Below are 16675 nucleotides of genomic sequence, written 5' to 3' on the forward strand. Positions count from 1 at the left end.
AGTTTGTAAGCTTAATAAAGCAATTTACAGTTTGCACCAGAGTAGCCGTATGTGTTTCTTTCAGCTAAATAGTGTTTTATTAAAAATTGGTTTGAAGAATGTAAATTTGAAGAATGTAATTGTGTTTATATTTATAATTCATGTGTTATATTGTTGTATGTTGACGATATTGTTTTGCTTGCACAGAAAGAAGAAAATTTAAATCATGTTCTACATTTTCTTCAGAAAGATTTTGACTTAAAAGTTTTCAAAAAACTAAAAACTGTAGGTGTTGAATTTGAAAAAACTGAAAATGGTTTAAATTTGTTTCAAACCTAGATAAATTATTGAAGTTTTTGAAAAGTTCAAACATTTTAATTTTCTGGTTTCATCATTGCTGATTTGTAAAGGTACTGTTTTTTTTTAAACCCAACTGTCCTAGTTCTGAAGATGAAAATTTTGAAATGTCAAAGATTCTTTATGGTAATTAAATAGGTTGTCTATCTTTCATTACGAGCAGAATGAGACCGGACATTCGTTATGCGGTCCATACATTAAGTCAATTCCAGAGCAATCCTGATGTTATTCATTGAAACAGTCTATGGAAACTCTTGGATTATGTTTTTCGAACAAAAGAGCTAAAGTTTAGTTTAAATTGTAATAGAACTCAATTAATAGCTTTTTCTGACGCCGATTACGCAGCTGATCGGGATGACCAAACTTCACTTGGGGGGGGGGGCTAATTTTGTTGGATAATGCACTGATTGAATGCCGAACCTTCAAAGAACGTTGCATTAGCCAATCCACTATGGAAAGCGAGTTTATAGTCCTTTCTTTGTGAAGCTTCAAAAGAGCTTATGTGGTTCGACCGTGTATTAAATGAATGTTTACGCTGAGGAATTGTTAGAAAAAGCAAAATAAAATCTGTAATGTACATTGATAATCAATCTGCCATTGACTTTGTTAAATCTCCAATTGAGAATCACTGTACAAAACATATCGATGTAAAATTATTTTTTATTGTGATTTGATTCAGCAGGACATTTTTTCCCTAAAACACGTAGGCAGGAAATCCAACAGGGCCGATATTTTTACGAAGCCGCTGACCCGTTTTGAATTGAATTGTTTTTGTGAACAAATATTTCATCAATTTTTTTAGTATCAAATTGTTTAGCATAATATTTTGGGGCATTAAAGTATAAATATTTTTGTAACAGTTCAAATTTTCTTTTCAAATTTCTCACTAGTTTGATCTTTAAAATGGAGGAATTCGATTAAATAAAAAATGATTTTATGTTTGAAACTTAGTGTTAAAAATGATTTTGTCATTGAGGAAAAAAGTTTTTTTCATGTTAAATTGCTGTGCACATTTTTTTTTTCAAATGCAGTCAATTCACAATAATTTGAATCTGAACGGACCGACAAAAAACTTCGACTTATCGGAAGTTCGACTTACCCTAGTTTTGATTTTCGACATTTTAATATTAAAAACCATCGAATATCTTAATTAATATGTACATATAACAGACAAAATTACTGAACCTAAAAGTTTTAAGCACAAAATGCTCAGTTTAATCAAAAATACTGAGAGAAAAAAAATCAAAAGCATGGTTTTGATTTCAATACTGCTGAAACCACTTAAATAGAGCTGATTCTACTTCAGGAAAGGTGCACATCTCCATTTGTTTCAAATTCAAATTCATGAATTCTACCGCTTTAGAAATTTCTCTTTTTCCTTTAATATCATTGAAAAAGTATTTGCTTAGACATCTCTAACAGTAAAGAAAACTCACTCTTTCTCTCAGGAACTTATCAGCAACTGATCAAACTAAAGAATGAAGGGGAATGCATCTGAACTTAGATCAGCCTTTGAATAAAGGTACAATTAGTTGACTCAATAACTTGACAGCTTAAAAGCAAATTCGTAGTCTAGCAACATGTCAAAGTGTAAACAGTACAGTACAACAGAAGAGATTAATTAGCATCTAATTAAAGACAAAGAGGTCAGGACTTGATAAAAAGTTCGAGTTATGGTAATATTCGAGTTATCCCACATCGAGTTATCGCGAATTGACTGTATACTGTTTCGAGTATCGTTGAATTAGTTTGACAAGACAATTGTTGATGTGGAAATGTTCGTCTGGACTTATAGCATCTCAGACTTTTGACACCTGAAAGAAAAAAGGACTTATAGGAACTTCTTAGTGATGAGCTTTGAGCTGCAGCTGCTGATGAATGCTGCATAAAATTGTTGGATACTAGATCCATATTTGTTTATTGTTTTTTTTTTTTTTTTGTAAAAGATAAGGGCAGGCCTTTTGTGGATTTTTTTGGGGTTATTTTTGAATCTGTTAAAATTGTATAAAATTTAAAGTTTAATATTATTACTGAATGAGAAGAGGGATGTGATAGACATCAGTAAACGATATTCAACAGCGTTCTCATTTCTAATGTAATGTAAAATCGTCTTTATTAAAATGAGATTAACTTCTCAACCCTTCGGGCACATGTAAAGTTTCAGTTTAAGGTTGGCATCCTTTGATGCATAATCACATGCAAACAAGGCTTGCAAGTATAAATAGTGAATGATTCCAATCGTTCTTTCTCTTTTTCTTTCGTCAGCCTCTTAGGTGTTAGGTCCAGTAGGTGTTGGGGAGTTGTGAACTCTGCCTCCGCTTATGGCCAGGGTTTATTTTTTACTAATTTATTTATTTTAGTTTTGATGGACCAATAAATTTTTGGAGAACTTTTAAACAAGTTTACATAGTTCATTTCTTCACATTGACATTAATTCTGTATCTTCTACTGCGTGGTATCATCTCTGCTTATATAAGCACGTAATATTGTTGACTGACTTACCAAACTAAGCCTTCCGGCTTTCCGTTTAAACAACGTAAGTTATCACATTTTTCACTTTTTTAAGTACGTTGTAGAACATGGCAAAACATTCTGCTTCGGGGTATACAAGCAATGACATTTTTTAAAATAAGAGCGATAATTTTTCAGTGCAATACCAGAAATTTGTTAACAATTAGCAACTTAAATTTGCTAAAAGTTCAAAACTGCACACTGTGTGATTCAAGCAGTGCAAATATGAGAGTTAACTAAAAGGGGTCGATATGAAAAGATCTAATAGGTAACTTTGTCGCAATTAAATTTAACTTTATCGAAATCAAATTTGAAATTTTGAAAACTAAACATACGATAAAAGCTTACAGGGAGAAAAGGGGGGATTTATACATACTATATATTTATAGAAGAGTTTACCCTTTATTAAGTAGTGACTTAAAGAGAGCTTTAACTTCTTCTTTTGGTCCAATACCATAATACTGTGGATCTTCTAAATCTTCTGGTCGTTTGTACTTTCTTGCTTTCTCTACTTTGCGAGTTCCCTAGAATTGATAAAACTATGCATTAAAAAATGAATACTAAAAACAATGTTGATGAAGCAGATATTATACATATTTTTGCATAGAAAAACAACAGCAATATATTACTTTTGCATTTGAATGCGTTGAAATTTAATAGCATCTAAGAAACTGGAATAAATTACAATGCGCTGAGAAATCTACTGGTAGGTTTACGATAAAAAACATGCAATGACAAAAAGCTGGGTTGGTTTCAACCAGGTTTTTTTGGTTAAAACTGGGTTTATTTGGTATAAACCATAATTGTAAGAAAAACGACTGTATTTTTGGAAAGGTTTGGAAATTTTTGGAACAATTGGTAATGAATGTTTTATATTTACTTTGGCCAAAACACAAATAGGCTGGGAATATCATGATTTTAAAACCTGATTCAGTGCATCCCATGTTGTATCCCAACCAATCAATCCTCTTATGCAGTTATATTTGGCTAAAAAAATTACAGCATTCACTATTACGCAGGGGTGCAAAACTGGGGGGGGGGCATGGTGCAGACTGCGCCATTGAAATTTTTAGGGGGGTTGTTATGAGGGGTATTTTTGTCATTTGGAAGGGCTCTTGCTTTTTTGCGATATTAAGGGATGCGCCCTCGCTCTTAGGGGGGAGGAAACCCTGTATTATGAACAATGATGGAGTGAATTAAGTGGTAAACTTTGTTTCGTGTAAAAGTGGTTCATAGGTTACTGTGCCCTTCTCAATTATCATGTGATAAAACTGCCCATAGCCTAGAGAACAAAAGATGAATTTTGACTAAATTAGAAAACAAAAATGAATTATAGGTATGCAGTTTAATGTCTATGAAAAAAATATTGTCCTTTCAACTTTAAACTAATTTAATTATTATAATGCTTGTTATTAACTTGTTTTCATTCATAGATTTCTTTATAAACACTATGACATTATATTGTGTTACTAAATAAGGGGGGGGGGGGAAACACCTCTTAAACAGTTCAAGGGGCAGGCTCCGCAGACAGTTTTTGGAACAAAATAATAGGAAAACTAGGAGCAAAAATTTCATAAATAGGAAAAAATAGGAAAATTATGCTTTAAAAAATAGGAAAAAAAAAGGAAAATAATATTCTAAAAAAGGAAGAAAATTTCAACTATGAAATATCATAATTACAAAAGTAACTATGAAAAAAGAGCTACAAAACTATTCCATGTTTATTAAAGATATGACAATCAATGAAAACAATTAGAAATTATATTCAAGATAAAAATAACAGGAAATTGTTTTGCTTTGAGAGAATGTTTAACTAATATATTAGCAAAAAGCTTCAGTGGGAGATTTATTAGGGGGAGGTGGGAGCGCAGTGACCTTCATTGCGTCCGTGACCATCATTTTCTGAAACCAATACTATCGAATTAAAGAACTTACTTGTGTTTTTTCTAGCATTTTAATCAAGTAAATTAGATAAATTTTGATTTAAATTAGCTTTAGACAGTAGTGTAGTCGAGGATGGACTATGTTACTTACTTTTTAAGTTTTACCCAATCTCGCCCTTTCCCCCTTTTTGTAAAATATAATAATTTTTATATTTATGTCTTTCATCTTCCATCACTATACTATACTGGTACAATAAGACGATACTATGATTTAGATTGTAATGAGGGAATTCCGGATTAAAACCAGTAGATCCAAATTTGTTCAATCCAAAAGTTGAAGTAAATTAATTAAGGACAAATGAAATTGGAGTTAATTTGGACTTTTTTTTGGGGGGGGGGGGCTTCACAGGGATTTAGTTTTTGACATCTCATTCCAGCGCTCTTAATAGTTAAATAACTCCAGTCACAACTAAATTGGTTTCTAAGCTCACTTAGATCATTTTAGGATGAGCCTTCTGATTTTATATACTCAGTAGCTAGGGCGGGGCGGAGGCATATCTTTGGGGGCGACAATTCAGCTCCTTTGATGTGAAAAAATTTAAATAAAGGAATCATACTTTAAATCTATTTATTACTGGAAGAAAATAAAAAAAAAAAACCTTCGAAATATAAGGTTTTGATATGACTATACAATTGCGCTTTTAGCGTTCAAAGTTTAAATATTTAAGTAATGAGCCTCTAAACCTTCTTCATTCTCTTAACAGTCTTCTAAGACAGACTTAATTATACTTTTAAAACTTAAATTTGAAAAATATTTAAAAAAAGATCCTGAGTTCCTAAAGTCGTCAAGGGCTAAAACTGACTTCAATTTTGATGAAGATTCAAGAGAGAACCGCATCCCCCCAAATGCTACTTTTAACTGCAATTTTTGATGTAAATTTAGAATATTTCTCTAAGATTGGCACCTGACCCCCCCCCCCCCCTTGAACCTTTTGTCTTGGAGGAAGAATATAGATTAAAATATTTCCTCTTCACTTCCTTAAATAAAGTTTTGAATTTTAAGTTCAATATTTTTTGACGGATTAATGTATTAGATATGTCTTATTGAAAGGGCGGCAAATAGGGGAATCGCCCGCGCAGAGCAGAAACTGTAGCTACGCCAGCTGTCATTGAGCTTGTGAGGCATTGTAACCTATTTCAGGAAAGTTAAAAATCAGTGAAATTTGTTTGTGTACTTCACTTGATTTTAAAATGCAAACTACCTCCCCCGCTCCCAAAAAAAAGCGATGGAGCACCCCTCAAGCGTTACAAAATATCCTTCCAGAATAAAAGCCCTCAAAAAAAAAAAAAAAAAAACTACCAAAAAACTTCTTTAAAAATTCCAATGGCACAATCTGCGCCATGGAACTCCCTTTCCCTCCTCCCCGCCCGGCCCCCGGTTAATTAGCATTTTTGTTTATTAGATTTTATTATTTTACTGTTATGGAGTGGATTCTGCGATTTTTGAGTAACTTTTTTAACTAATAAAATTTTAAAAAGAAAGGATTTTTTTACCCCCCTTTCCTCAAACCTAACACACAAAATGCTGGAGCTTTTACCCCTTCTTGTTGGAAAGGTAAGAAGTTATTTGCACATTTAAAACCCTTTTGGGGGAATGTTTGTGGTTTGCCTTTTGCTTATTTTACTGTACTACTGGGGGTGGGGCAAACAGAGACAGCTTTTTTTTTATCTGTAAGGTTGTTTAATTAACACATCTTCAATCAATAGAGTAAAAGGAAATCTGTGTAAAAAAAAACCTTCAGGCATTGTCTTTTTTTTTTTTTTTTGCTGTAAATTGAGGTTTGATAGTTTTAACTTTGAGGGGAAAAAAGCACAGATAATCGGTGCATCATTAATTTTGCACTTTCATAGCAGATAACCTGTAGATAAAGTGCTCAAAAATACAGTAATCAGGGTAAAAAGCCGGAAGCAAGATTATGCATTGAAAAAAATAGGAATTAATAGGAAACAACAGGATATTTTTCAAAAATTTTAAAAAATTGGGAAAATAGGAGGTCTGCGGACCCTGCAGGGGTCTGCCCAGGATTTTTATAGGGTCCGTTTTCTGTGAAAAATGAATGAATTTTGTGAAAAACCAATTAGTTTTGTGAAAAATTAAATAATTTTGCAAAAAAAAAATTGTAAAAACAAAATTTAAAGATTTGAGATGGTGCAAACTGCATTGTTGAAATTTTTAGTTGGGTGTTTTCCTATTTTCTGTAGAGAATATCATTCTTGAGAGTTTCCCTAGTATTTGAGGGGGGGGGGGAACCAACATTGTACTCCAGATGGGCGCCCCTCAAAGGCTTCAAGTATCAATATATACCATTCTACATTGTTAAATTTTCTATAAGTGTATTCGCAACTCCAACGAACTATAGGGGGCACTGCAGTCACTGACTAATGGCGAACGAAAAAACTAAAACAAACGCATGTGGCAACAATGAAAATGGTAATAAGTCTAGTAAATTTTGTTTATATGCATGATTTTTTCGCTTTATTCTTTTTAAATTAATTTTCAAAGTCTTGTGGATATTCTGGCCCACGTAGAAAGAAATGAGAATTCAAGAAGCATTACTAAATGTCAAACATTAATGCAAACTACAGAGGTTCTTAGTTCTAAGCAGCTATTTCCACGTTGTTGAATTCGATATTTATCAATTCTTGATAAAACTAAATAATAATTGTAGCCTGAGAAGAATAACAATTAATGCTAGAAAATTCAATATGACATTACAAATTATAATCAAAAGAAGATACTTTTTTGACTTGCTTGGTTAGCGCTTATTGTTTTGCATTTGTAGCTGAGTTATTTCTCTCGAATTCCTGAATCGGTTAATTTAAAATTTTTCTGTTTTGATTTTTTTAATTTCTGAGCTTAGATTCAATTGTGTCATGTTATGCGAATCATCAACGAAATTCTCACGGATATATGGTGGTAGTTTTCTTTTCAGTTGATTGACCATTATTTCTTTTTACTTATCGAATTCTGTAATCTTACTACCATTTTATTCCACTCATGATAAAAATTAAAAATGGTTTAACTAAAAACGCGAAATCTCGCCAAGGATACTTAGCTCGCACAATACTAAAACTATAACCCTAAACAAATTTGGCGAAACCTTTCAGCTGAGAATAAAAGCAACAAAATAAATTCTTTCTCGGTTAAACATTTTTCATTTCGTTCTACGATAATATATTCACGAAAAAATTTTGCATACTGTCTATTCCAACTAAATGCTGCTGTAAAATATGGTTTGTTAAATTAATTTAAGATTAAAAAAACCCATATTCTTACAAATTCACACAAAACAATAAAATTTTTACCTGGTATAACGTTATCCAAGTTTGTTAATCCAGAGTTTTCTGGTGTTAACGCGCTTTCACCATTTCTCAATCAAATCACTTTTTAGAGGGAAATAATGAAAACTAACATTATTTTGAGAAGCTCGAACACTTTCTGTTGCTGAAAGCAATCCAAGACACATCGATTGCGTTAATAAATACTCAGAACAAACTGCCTATGTTTAAGTCAACAGACTTACGTGAAACGCAATGTGGCAATGTTTTAGCTTTTCCGGCAGTTTTGTAAATCACTGCAAGGTAGCGTATTCGAGCGCTGGAGTTGCGAATAGTATTTAAAATAATAGAAACAAAAACTAAAATTAAATTATGTCAGGTGTGAGCCAAAACACTTCTAAAGAGCTCAGAATTTCATTTAAAATTTATAAATTTTGAAATTTTAATAAAATAAATATTTTTTGTTTACTTCTTAAAAAAGCGTATTAAACATAGAAAATCTGAATCCCATAGATAGCGGAATGCAAAGAGATCGCAATCCTGAAAGTGAAGGCCTACGACTTGTAAAAGAGTTTATTTTTATGAAATTAATTTTGAATTACATTTTAGAGGATCATGATAAACGTATCATTAATATCTATCGAAACAGTTGAAGCAAAAATAAAATTAAACTATCAATACAGTATTTTAATTTTTGACTCGTAAAAAAAAATGGAATTTTGCTTAAAAAACTTGAAATAAGCGTTGTCAGAAATAAATAGGATTTTCATTTATTTGCATACTAATAAAGTGAAGTTGGCTTGAAAAAAGAATAAAATATGATTCGCCTATCAGATGTAAAAAGATAACATTTTTCAAAATGAAGGCATCAAAAGTATAAAAATGGTAAATAAAAAAGTTTATTAAAGTTAATCATCCTTGTTAGCATTGAAAATTCAAATCCATATCATTTTCCCCCATGTTAACATTCAAACATCGTTAAAAACATAAACACTGCCAAGCTAGTAAAATGATGGGAGTATTTTCTAAATGAGTTACTATAATAGTTTAAAGCCAGAGGCTGTTGAATGGTGATAATCTTAAAGCTGGTATTTCTATCTGAAGCGATCACATTTTCCCCCTTATCTACTTGCAGTTTAAGTTCATTTCACTAATATCATTGGCATTAACTAGGGGGGAGAGCATAGGGGGGAAGCGCCCCCTACTTTTTTAGTCATGGGCAGAGTTATTATTTTGTCCCCCTAGTTTTTAAGCAAATGTTTTTGGCCTCCTCTGATATGCCCCCCTCTTGGCGAGATTTTAATTTTTCGCTCGATACGAAAATCGCCAATAAGGCGATAACTTGGCAACCCTGGTTTTGCAACTTGAACGCTGGAAAGTAGTTTCTCGAAGTTTGTCTTTTTGCACGTGTATGTGTGGTAGGAGGTAGGTGCTCATATGTTCGCTCTTAGGGAGATTTTAAGTTGAATACTCTAAAATAAAGTTTCAATTCAAACTTTATTTTAGAGTATTCTTTTTCTTGTTGTTTTTTAATGTTAATTTAGTTGAATTTTCTATTTTAATTATGAGTTCGGTTTGTGATGTTGTCCAAATGTATCAATTGAAATTTTTGAATGAATCTTCTTTTTCTTTTTCGTCAGGTCGTCCAACGTTTGGACGTACCGGAGTCCTAAATAGATTTTTATATTTAAACTAATTGAAAATAAAGAGGTTTTTTTAGAATTTTTAAGGGAAATTGGTTTACTTAAGAATGAAATGTTATGTTCTAGATGTAATTCTGTTATGAAAATTAAAAAAACTAAAAAATGTTCAGATGGGTTAATTTTTTTTTGTAGAAAGGTTATTGGGGGTGTTGTTTGTGGAAAAGAAGCAACGATCAGGAGTGGGTCATGGTTTAGTTCTAGCAAGTTGAAAATAGAGGAGATTTTTTTGATAACATATGAGATTTTAATTGGGACCAAAACTGCTGATATTGAAAGTCAATATTTTTTTTCATCACAAACTTTAGCCGATTGGCGAAATTATATTAATGAAGAAATATTAAATTACATTGAATTAAAATCCGAACAAATATTCCTAAGAGCGGAACATATGTGCACTGCCTCACGTGAGGAAGTAAAAGAAAAGTAAAAAGGTAAGTGAACATATTTTGAATTATTGTGTTTTTAGTGTGTTTCTGGTAGTTTGTATTTTGGTCTGGTTGGCATTTTTGTAGCACAAAAATGGTGTTAATTTCACATAAAATCTGTGACTTTATTGTATACTGAACGGAGGAGATCTGTGACTTATATCCGACTGTGATGTATATTAAAAGTCGGAGGGATAACGGACCGAGCGGCAGCGAGGTCCTGGCGAGCCCGAGGTCTCATAGTACTTTCGTAATGAGACCGAGGCAGGGCCGGCGAGCCGAGGTCTCATTACGAAAGTACTATGAGACCGAGGGCTCGTATCCCGGAGAAACAACGGAAAAAAATTAATGCATTAATTTCATTAAATAATTAATGACATAATTTGAATTTTTCCTGTTGGCGCTAAAAAAGCATCGCTAAGAACGATGTATGACATATGACGTCATACATAGTTTTCTTGGCGACGCTTTTTTGGCGCCAACAGGAAAAAGTCGCCAAGAGGGGGGTATATCAGATTTGTTCCGGATTTTTATTTAATTGTTTGTCAAATGATCCATACCTTATTTTCAAACAATAATAAAATGTAATGTGATACAGTCGCCTCGCTACTTGGCTCGACTTTTTGGCTTCACAACATCACGGTTTTTCTAGTTTTTTTTTTCCCTAAATATAGTAATTAACCTTTTATGCGCTCGTAAACTTTTTACTACAAAAGAAGAACAAAGTATGTCTTTTAAGTAAGGTGAGCTCTTTGAGGGGCTGTAGGAACCAGTTGAGGGAGGAGGTATAAAATCAAGAAAGTGAAGGGAATTGCTATCTCACTTTAATCGTTAAGCACTAACTGAAAATTTAACATAATGTAGAATGGTATATATTGATACTTGAAGCCTTTGAGGGGCGCCTATCTGGAGAATAATGTTGGTCCCCCCCCCCCCACCCACACACAAATACTAGGAAAACTCTCAAGAATGATATTTTCTACAGAAAATAGGAAAACACCCAAATAAGAATTTCAACGATGCAGTTTGCATGATCTCAAATCTTTAAATTTCGTTTTTTTTTTTTTCAAAATTATTTAATTTTTCACAAAACTAATTGGTTTTTCATAAAATTCATTGATTTTTCACTAAATTATTTGATTTTTCACAGAAAACGGACCTTATAAAAATCCTGGGCAGACCCCTGCAGGGGACCCTATAAAAATCCTGCAGACCTCCTATTTTCCTACTTTTTAAAAATTTTTGAAAAATATCCTGTTTTTTCCTATTAATTCCTATTTTTAAAGGATTCTATAAATCACTGAATTATTACTAAGGGATAAATACATCTGTAGTGTATATGGTGTTCAACAATGTACTAGCTTTTTAAGTTGTATACATATTACAGTACAACCTCGATATCTCAAATCTCTCGGACGGGAAAAAATTTACTTTTAATCCTTTAACTGGCGCTCACATGAATGAACAACCAACCATATAATAGGCGTGTCAAAATAGAATAAACCAGAAAAGAACAGGTCTTTGGAAAAAAAAAGTGATTTTTGGAAATTAATAGTAATGTTGGGGGAAGATCTTGATTTTGTTTAAAAATAAATCTTTGAATTAAAAATTTCCAAAAGTAACCTGCTTGTTGATCAGCTAATTCCTCCCCCCCCCCCTCCCTATTTCTTCTCTTTTTTAGTTCGTCTGAAAATAAGAAAGTGTTCCAAATACTACTCATCGGAAGCCCCCCGCCTCCCCCCATCACACACCGGAAACATTATGGAGCATCTTAAATTTCAATTTCGCGAATTTTCCAAGTTAAATACCCCCAATTACAGTTGAGTCCCGACTTACGTGAAGGATGCGTTCCAAGACTCCTCACGTAAGTTGAAATTTCACGTTGTGGAAAAATATGCGTAAAACAATTTTTTAAAGCATACCAAATTCTTTTAGACACTTATAAACACCCCGCAAACTGCTTAAAAAAAATTCCTTAACTATACACCATAATTTCTTAAATAAAGAACTGAACTTTTACCGTATTTAAAAAATAAAAAAATTTTTTATTCAACATGAAATATTTTAAATGCTCAAAATGAATGGGAGATATAGGCATAAAATAAAACAACACGGTAAGCAAAGTATGTATTAATAATAAAATGCTGAACTATAATAGGTATTGTACATTCATGAGTTAAAAAATAAAGATAATGATGATTTATGCTCCATGATCAGATTGCAGTGTTGGTAAAAAAACCTGTTTTTTCAAAAAACCCAAAAAAAAAAACGTTTTTTTTGGTTTAAACCAGGTTTTTTTGGTTTAAGGTTTTTGGTTTAAATACTATTTGCGAGAAAAACAATTAATTTTCGGAAGGTAATTAAGGTTCCATGTAATTAACAGTTATTCAATAGTCACATTATACCTAATTTCTTGATTAATTAAAGAGATAAGAACAAAATCTTGTAACTAAATTAAATAATTAAAATAGCTTTCTGCGGGGAAATATTGATTGAAATGTTTGACTTGATTAACATATTAGTATGCATGTATATATAGACCCTTTATGATACGAAATACTTCAAGAAGTGGTTGTGATGCGGGTTAAGATAAAATATAATGAAGATCCAAGAAAAAAAACTTTATAAAACCAACATAATATGAATAATTATCGAATAAAGGTAAAAGTTATATTTTTAAGCATAATCTTTTCAAAAGAACAATTTTCATATTTTTTCTTTCTGATCTTACATAATGCTAATTTTTATATACACAATGTCGCAAATATTGAAGTAAAGCAAAATGTACAACAGTACATGATTGAACAGTCAAAAAATCGATTGCTGTTGTACTGACAAAGTTTTAAAAAAAAGTGCTGCTCTATATTCGACTCCGTTCTTATTTTGGAAAGACTTGGAAAAGATATCGACTATCGCTAAAACAAAGAACCAAATCAAAAATACAAAAATTGGTGTAACATGGCTTAAATTACAGCTTATTTACTGGCATACATGTTGCATCCAGCATTGAAGTTTAAAAAATATTAAATGCAAACTCTTTAGAACAAATAAATGTGTAGCAAATTCTATTTCAAGAAATTTTTTTTGCCAAAAACATTATATCTTCTGCAACAGTGACTGAGTGGTGGAAAAGCCAGGAAAAAGAATTTGAAAAATGCAATGCAACCATCTTTAAAAGTCTTCAACATTACTAAAACCAGCTTCAGAAAAGTGCAGTGCATATATTTTCGTCATTTAGATATAATTCATAACTCAAAAATTGATTAGGCTCTGGAAAAGCTTCAAAACTTGCTTTTTGTTGAAAGTACTAAATAACATATATATTATTCTGGGAATTTAAAAATTTGTTTTTTAATCTTCTTACATTATAATATAAGGAACTATTATGTATCATAATATGAAGTATAATTTTTTTTTTAATTTGATTCAAAAAATATTATATGTGTTCACCTGCAGAACAAATCTCAATTTTTAGGTGCAAACAATTAAGTTAGACTGTTGATTACCTTACAAGTCAAAGTTAAAATTCCAGGAAAATGCAAATAAATGGGCAAAAATGCCACACCACTGCAACAGGAGTGAGCAATGTAATGGATTGCATCTACAATAAAAGATTCAATCCTTAGTAAATCTTAACTAATCATGCAAATTAAACATAATGATGGAAGTTGACTGAAACCTGCTTTATGGCACATATATAAAAGAAAAAATATATTAATATTTTTTTTCGATTAAAGCTTGTAATACATTTTGAAGAAGCAACTTTGCAATTTTAGTATTTATTTCTGCAACTTAGCTGGGAACTTAGCATCAATGGAATTTTACATTTTTCAATATGTGTGGGGAAATCAATGTAAACCTGTAAAATGGATTTCTTTTTTTGGCTTTTTTAAAAAAAAAAACCATTTTTTAAAAAAACCGCATGGTTTTTTCAAAAAAACCAATTGGTTTAAACCAAAAAAATCCACCTTCGCCTTTTCTTTTATAATGCTTCAATTTGGGGCAACAGCCCCTCTCTTTCTTATATCTTTAATCCACAATACAAGAGCAGCTTCTATTTCAATAATATTTACTTTGCTAGACTGCTCTGCAAGCGTAAATGTTGAAACTAAGTTCTGAACTTTTACGGATATCTTTTTGTTTTGACTTTCAATTTTACGTATGGAAGATTCACTCAGATTAATGTCGTGCTACCGTCGACGTTTTGTAGTTGTTCAAGCATATCGAGAATCTAAGGCTTTTTTTTTAAATCAGAAACTTTCTTTTTCTTCTCATCTTCACAAGCTTTAGATAAAGGTGCCACTGAGGTTCCAAAAATTTCATACACTTTAATATTTAGAATGAAAAAAATGAATAAATGAAAGATGCTGAGTGCTTTTTTGATGTACTAACAACGGGATGCGTAGATTAGTTTGGTGTGAGAACTTTCGCTGTCAGTGATGCTTAAAGGGATGTAATAACATTTACGAAATAAATATTTTGTAGCCAATAACGAAACAGATACTTCCTTCCAAGAAAATTCGTGTTTTGGACGAAAATTTCGCGTTAGCTCTAAAATTCGTTACTCGGGAAAAATTCGCGTTGTAGCCATTTCGCGTAAGTCGGATCGCGTTGTAGCGGAAGTCGACTGTACTGAACAACATCGAAAATCGCTTAAAACTGTGTTTTTGGAGCTTTAATTTCGAAAAATTACTGGCCTTAATGTTACAAAATATTGTGTTTTTAAGACTTGAATTTCAGAAAATATTTGGACAAGGGTCACTATATTGCCGTCCTCCAACATCATAAGCAATTAGGTTTTTTAAACTACACTTACAAAAATTTTAAGTGAAATAGCCCCTGAATATAAAACATCGCTGTAGTTCGTAGCACCATATAGTTTTGAAAACTTTAACAGGGAAGAGCTTCAGAACCTCCTTCCCATAAAATGTTCAACATTTGTCTAAAATTGCGTTTTTGAAACTTCAATGTCGAATGCAAAGGGGGTGGAGGAATTGAATTTAACCTATTAAAGAAAAATCGATCGGGGACAGTCCTTGAGCTCCGTCCGTTATAATAATGCCGATAAATATGCGACGATTACACATTTGACCTGCAACAATCGGCTCACAATTGCAATTGAAAATAGCATTTGTAATTGAAAAAACACTTTAATATTTATAATTTCACTTTACATTCATGTGTCAGTAATTGTACTATGTGCAGTAGTTTCAAAAATATGATTTTTTGACAAAGCAAGTGAGCACAATAATCGCGGTTGCCGAATTTAAAAAGCTGCGGATACGGGACAGGCTTCTAATATTAACGGTAGAGGGCTCAGAACGCTCTGGGACCCTAGCGACAATGTACATGAAGTAGCGATGCAACAAATACTGATTTCGCCGAATACCGGATAGTCGTTAATCTGCCACAATCAAGGGCAATATAAGGCTATTCGGCCTGTGAATAGTTAAACTTATTTTTGATGCTCTGGGATGCGGTTAATGTTCAACAAAGCGACAGGGCTCGTTGCAATCCTCCAGTACCAAGATGTATGCGCGTGCCTCTTCACTACGAAAGACATTATGATATAGACACACAGAACATAGCATTTATACTCAAACTGTTTCCACAACAGTATCAGTTACTCTTGGCCAGAATACAAGACTTTGCCCGTCTCGAAGTTCACCGGGACGCGGGACAATGTCTCAAAATACGGGACTGTCCCTTAAAAGCTGGGACATTTGGCAACGCTGACAACATTACACAACTTCAATACAAGTGTTCCAACTAAGATATTACCTTGCTCTTTGACAAGTAAGAATTTGCATAGCATGTTTTCGTAAGATTTTTAACATTACATTTGAAAACATTAAATAACGAAGACAGATTTTGGGTATTCATATCTCTTATTCAAGTCGTTATATATATCCTTATTTAACTTTCCGGAGTAACAGTAAATATGTATGTAGCAATGTTGCCATCACGGTACACATGGTTACATACTGGCCAGGGTGTGTTCGTATAAGTAACCGGTCAAGGATGCTGTTCACATAGGTTGCGTTCGACGAACCTCACCGGTCGACCGGTAAGTAACCAGTAACCAGTTACTTACCGCGTCGTTCTATGATCAACCGGTTACCGCAGTGGTTACCATTCTAAGCAGTTGATTGGAGCACGTGATCATTAGCTGTCACGTGATTAACTAACCGGTCGCTCTCGGTCGTGCTCGTCGAACGCACTCATAACGTCTATGTATAGATAGACAGGGATTCAAGTGAAACACGGCCGATCGCGATGCATCGCTGCGATCGCTCTTTCCCCAATTTGAATTCAAGTGTAACATTGCGATTGTCCTTAGTCCCGATTCCCTCGCAAAAATTGCAATTGCTCTCGAACTGTCATAAGTTTGGAAAATCCCTCGCAAGTGCAGAAAAACATCAATGGCGTCTGTTTTAAATGCATGGTTTATTTTAGAATTAATGAAATGTTGCTGTTA

General features: G+C 32.7%; 1 protein-coding gene across 1 annotated transcript in view; it reads right to left on the reverse strand.

Annotated features, from left to right (window-relative positions):
• Positions 1-16148, reverse strand: part of LOC129229387 (uncharacterized) — a 47137-nt gene extending 30989 nt beyond the window's left edge. The window contains exons 1-2 of the mRNA XM_054863683.1: positions 15979-16148; positions 3247-3371 (exon numbers count right to left, since the gene is read on the reverse strand). Of these exons, the coding sequence (XP_054719658.1) occupies positions 3247-3371; positions 15979-16080 (227 nt within the window). The 5' untranslated portion in view covers positions 16081-16148. The remainder of the gene's footprint in view (positions 1-3246; positions 3372-15978) is intronic.
• Positions 16149-16675: the final 527 nt, after the last annotated feature.

Source organism: Uloborus diversus, chromosome 9, assembly GCF_026930045.1.
Source record: "Uloborus diversus isolate 005 chromosome 9, Udiv.v.3.1, whole genome shotgun sequence".
NCBI classification, from domain to species: domain Eukaryota; kingdom Metazoa; phylum Arthropoda; class Arachnida; order Araneae; family Uloboridae; genus Uloborus; species Uloborus diversus.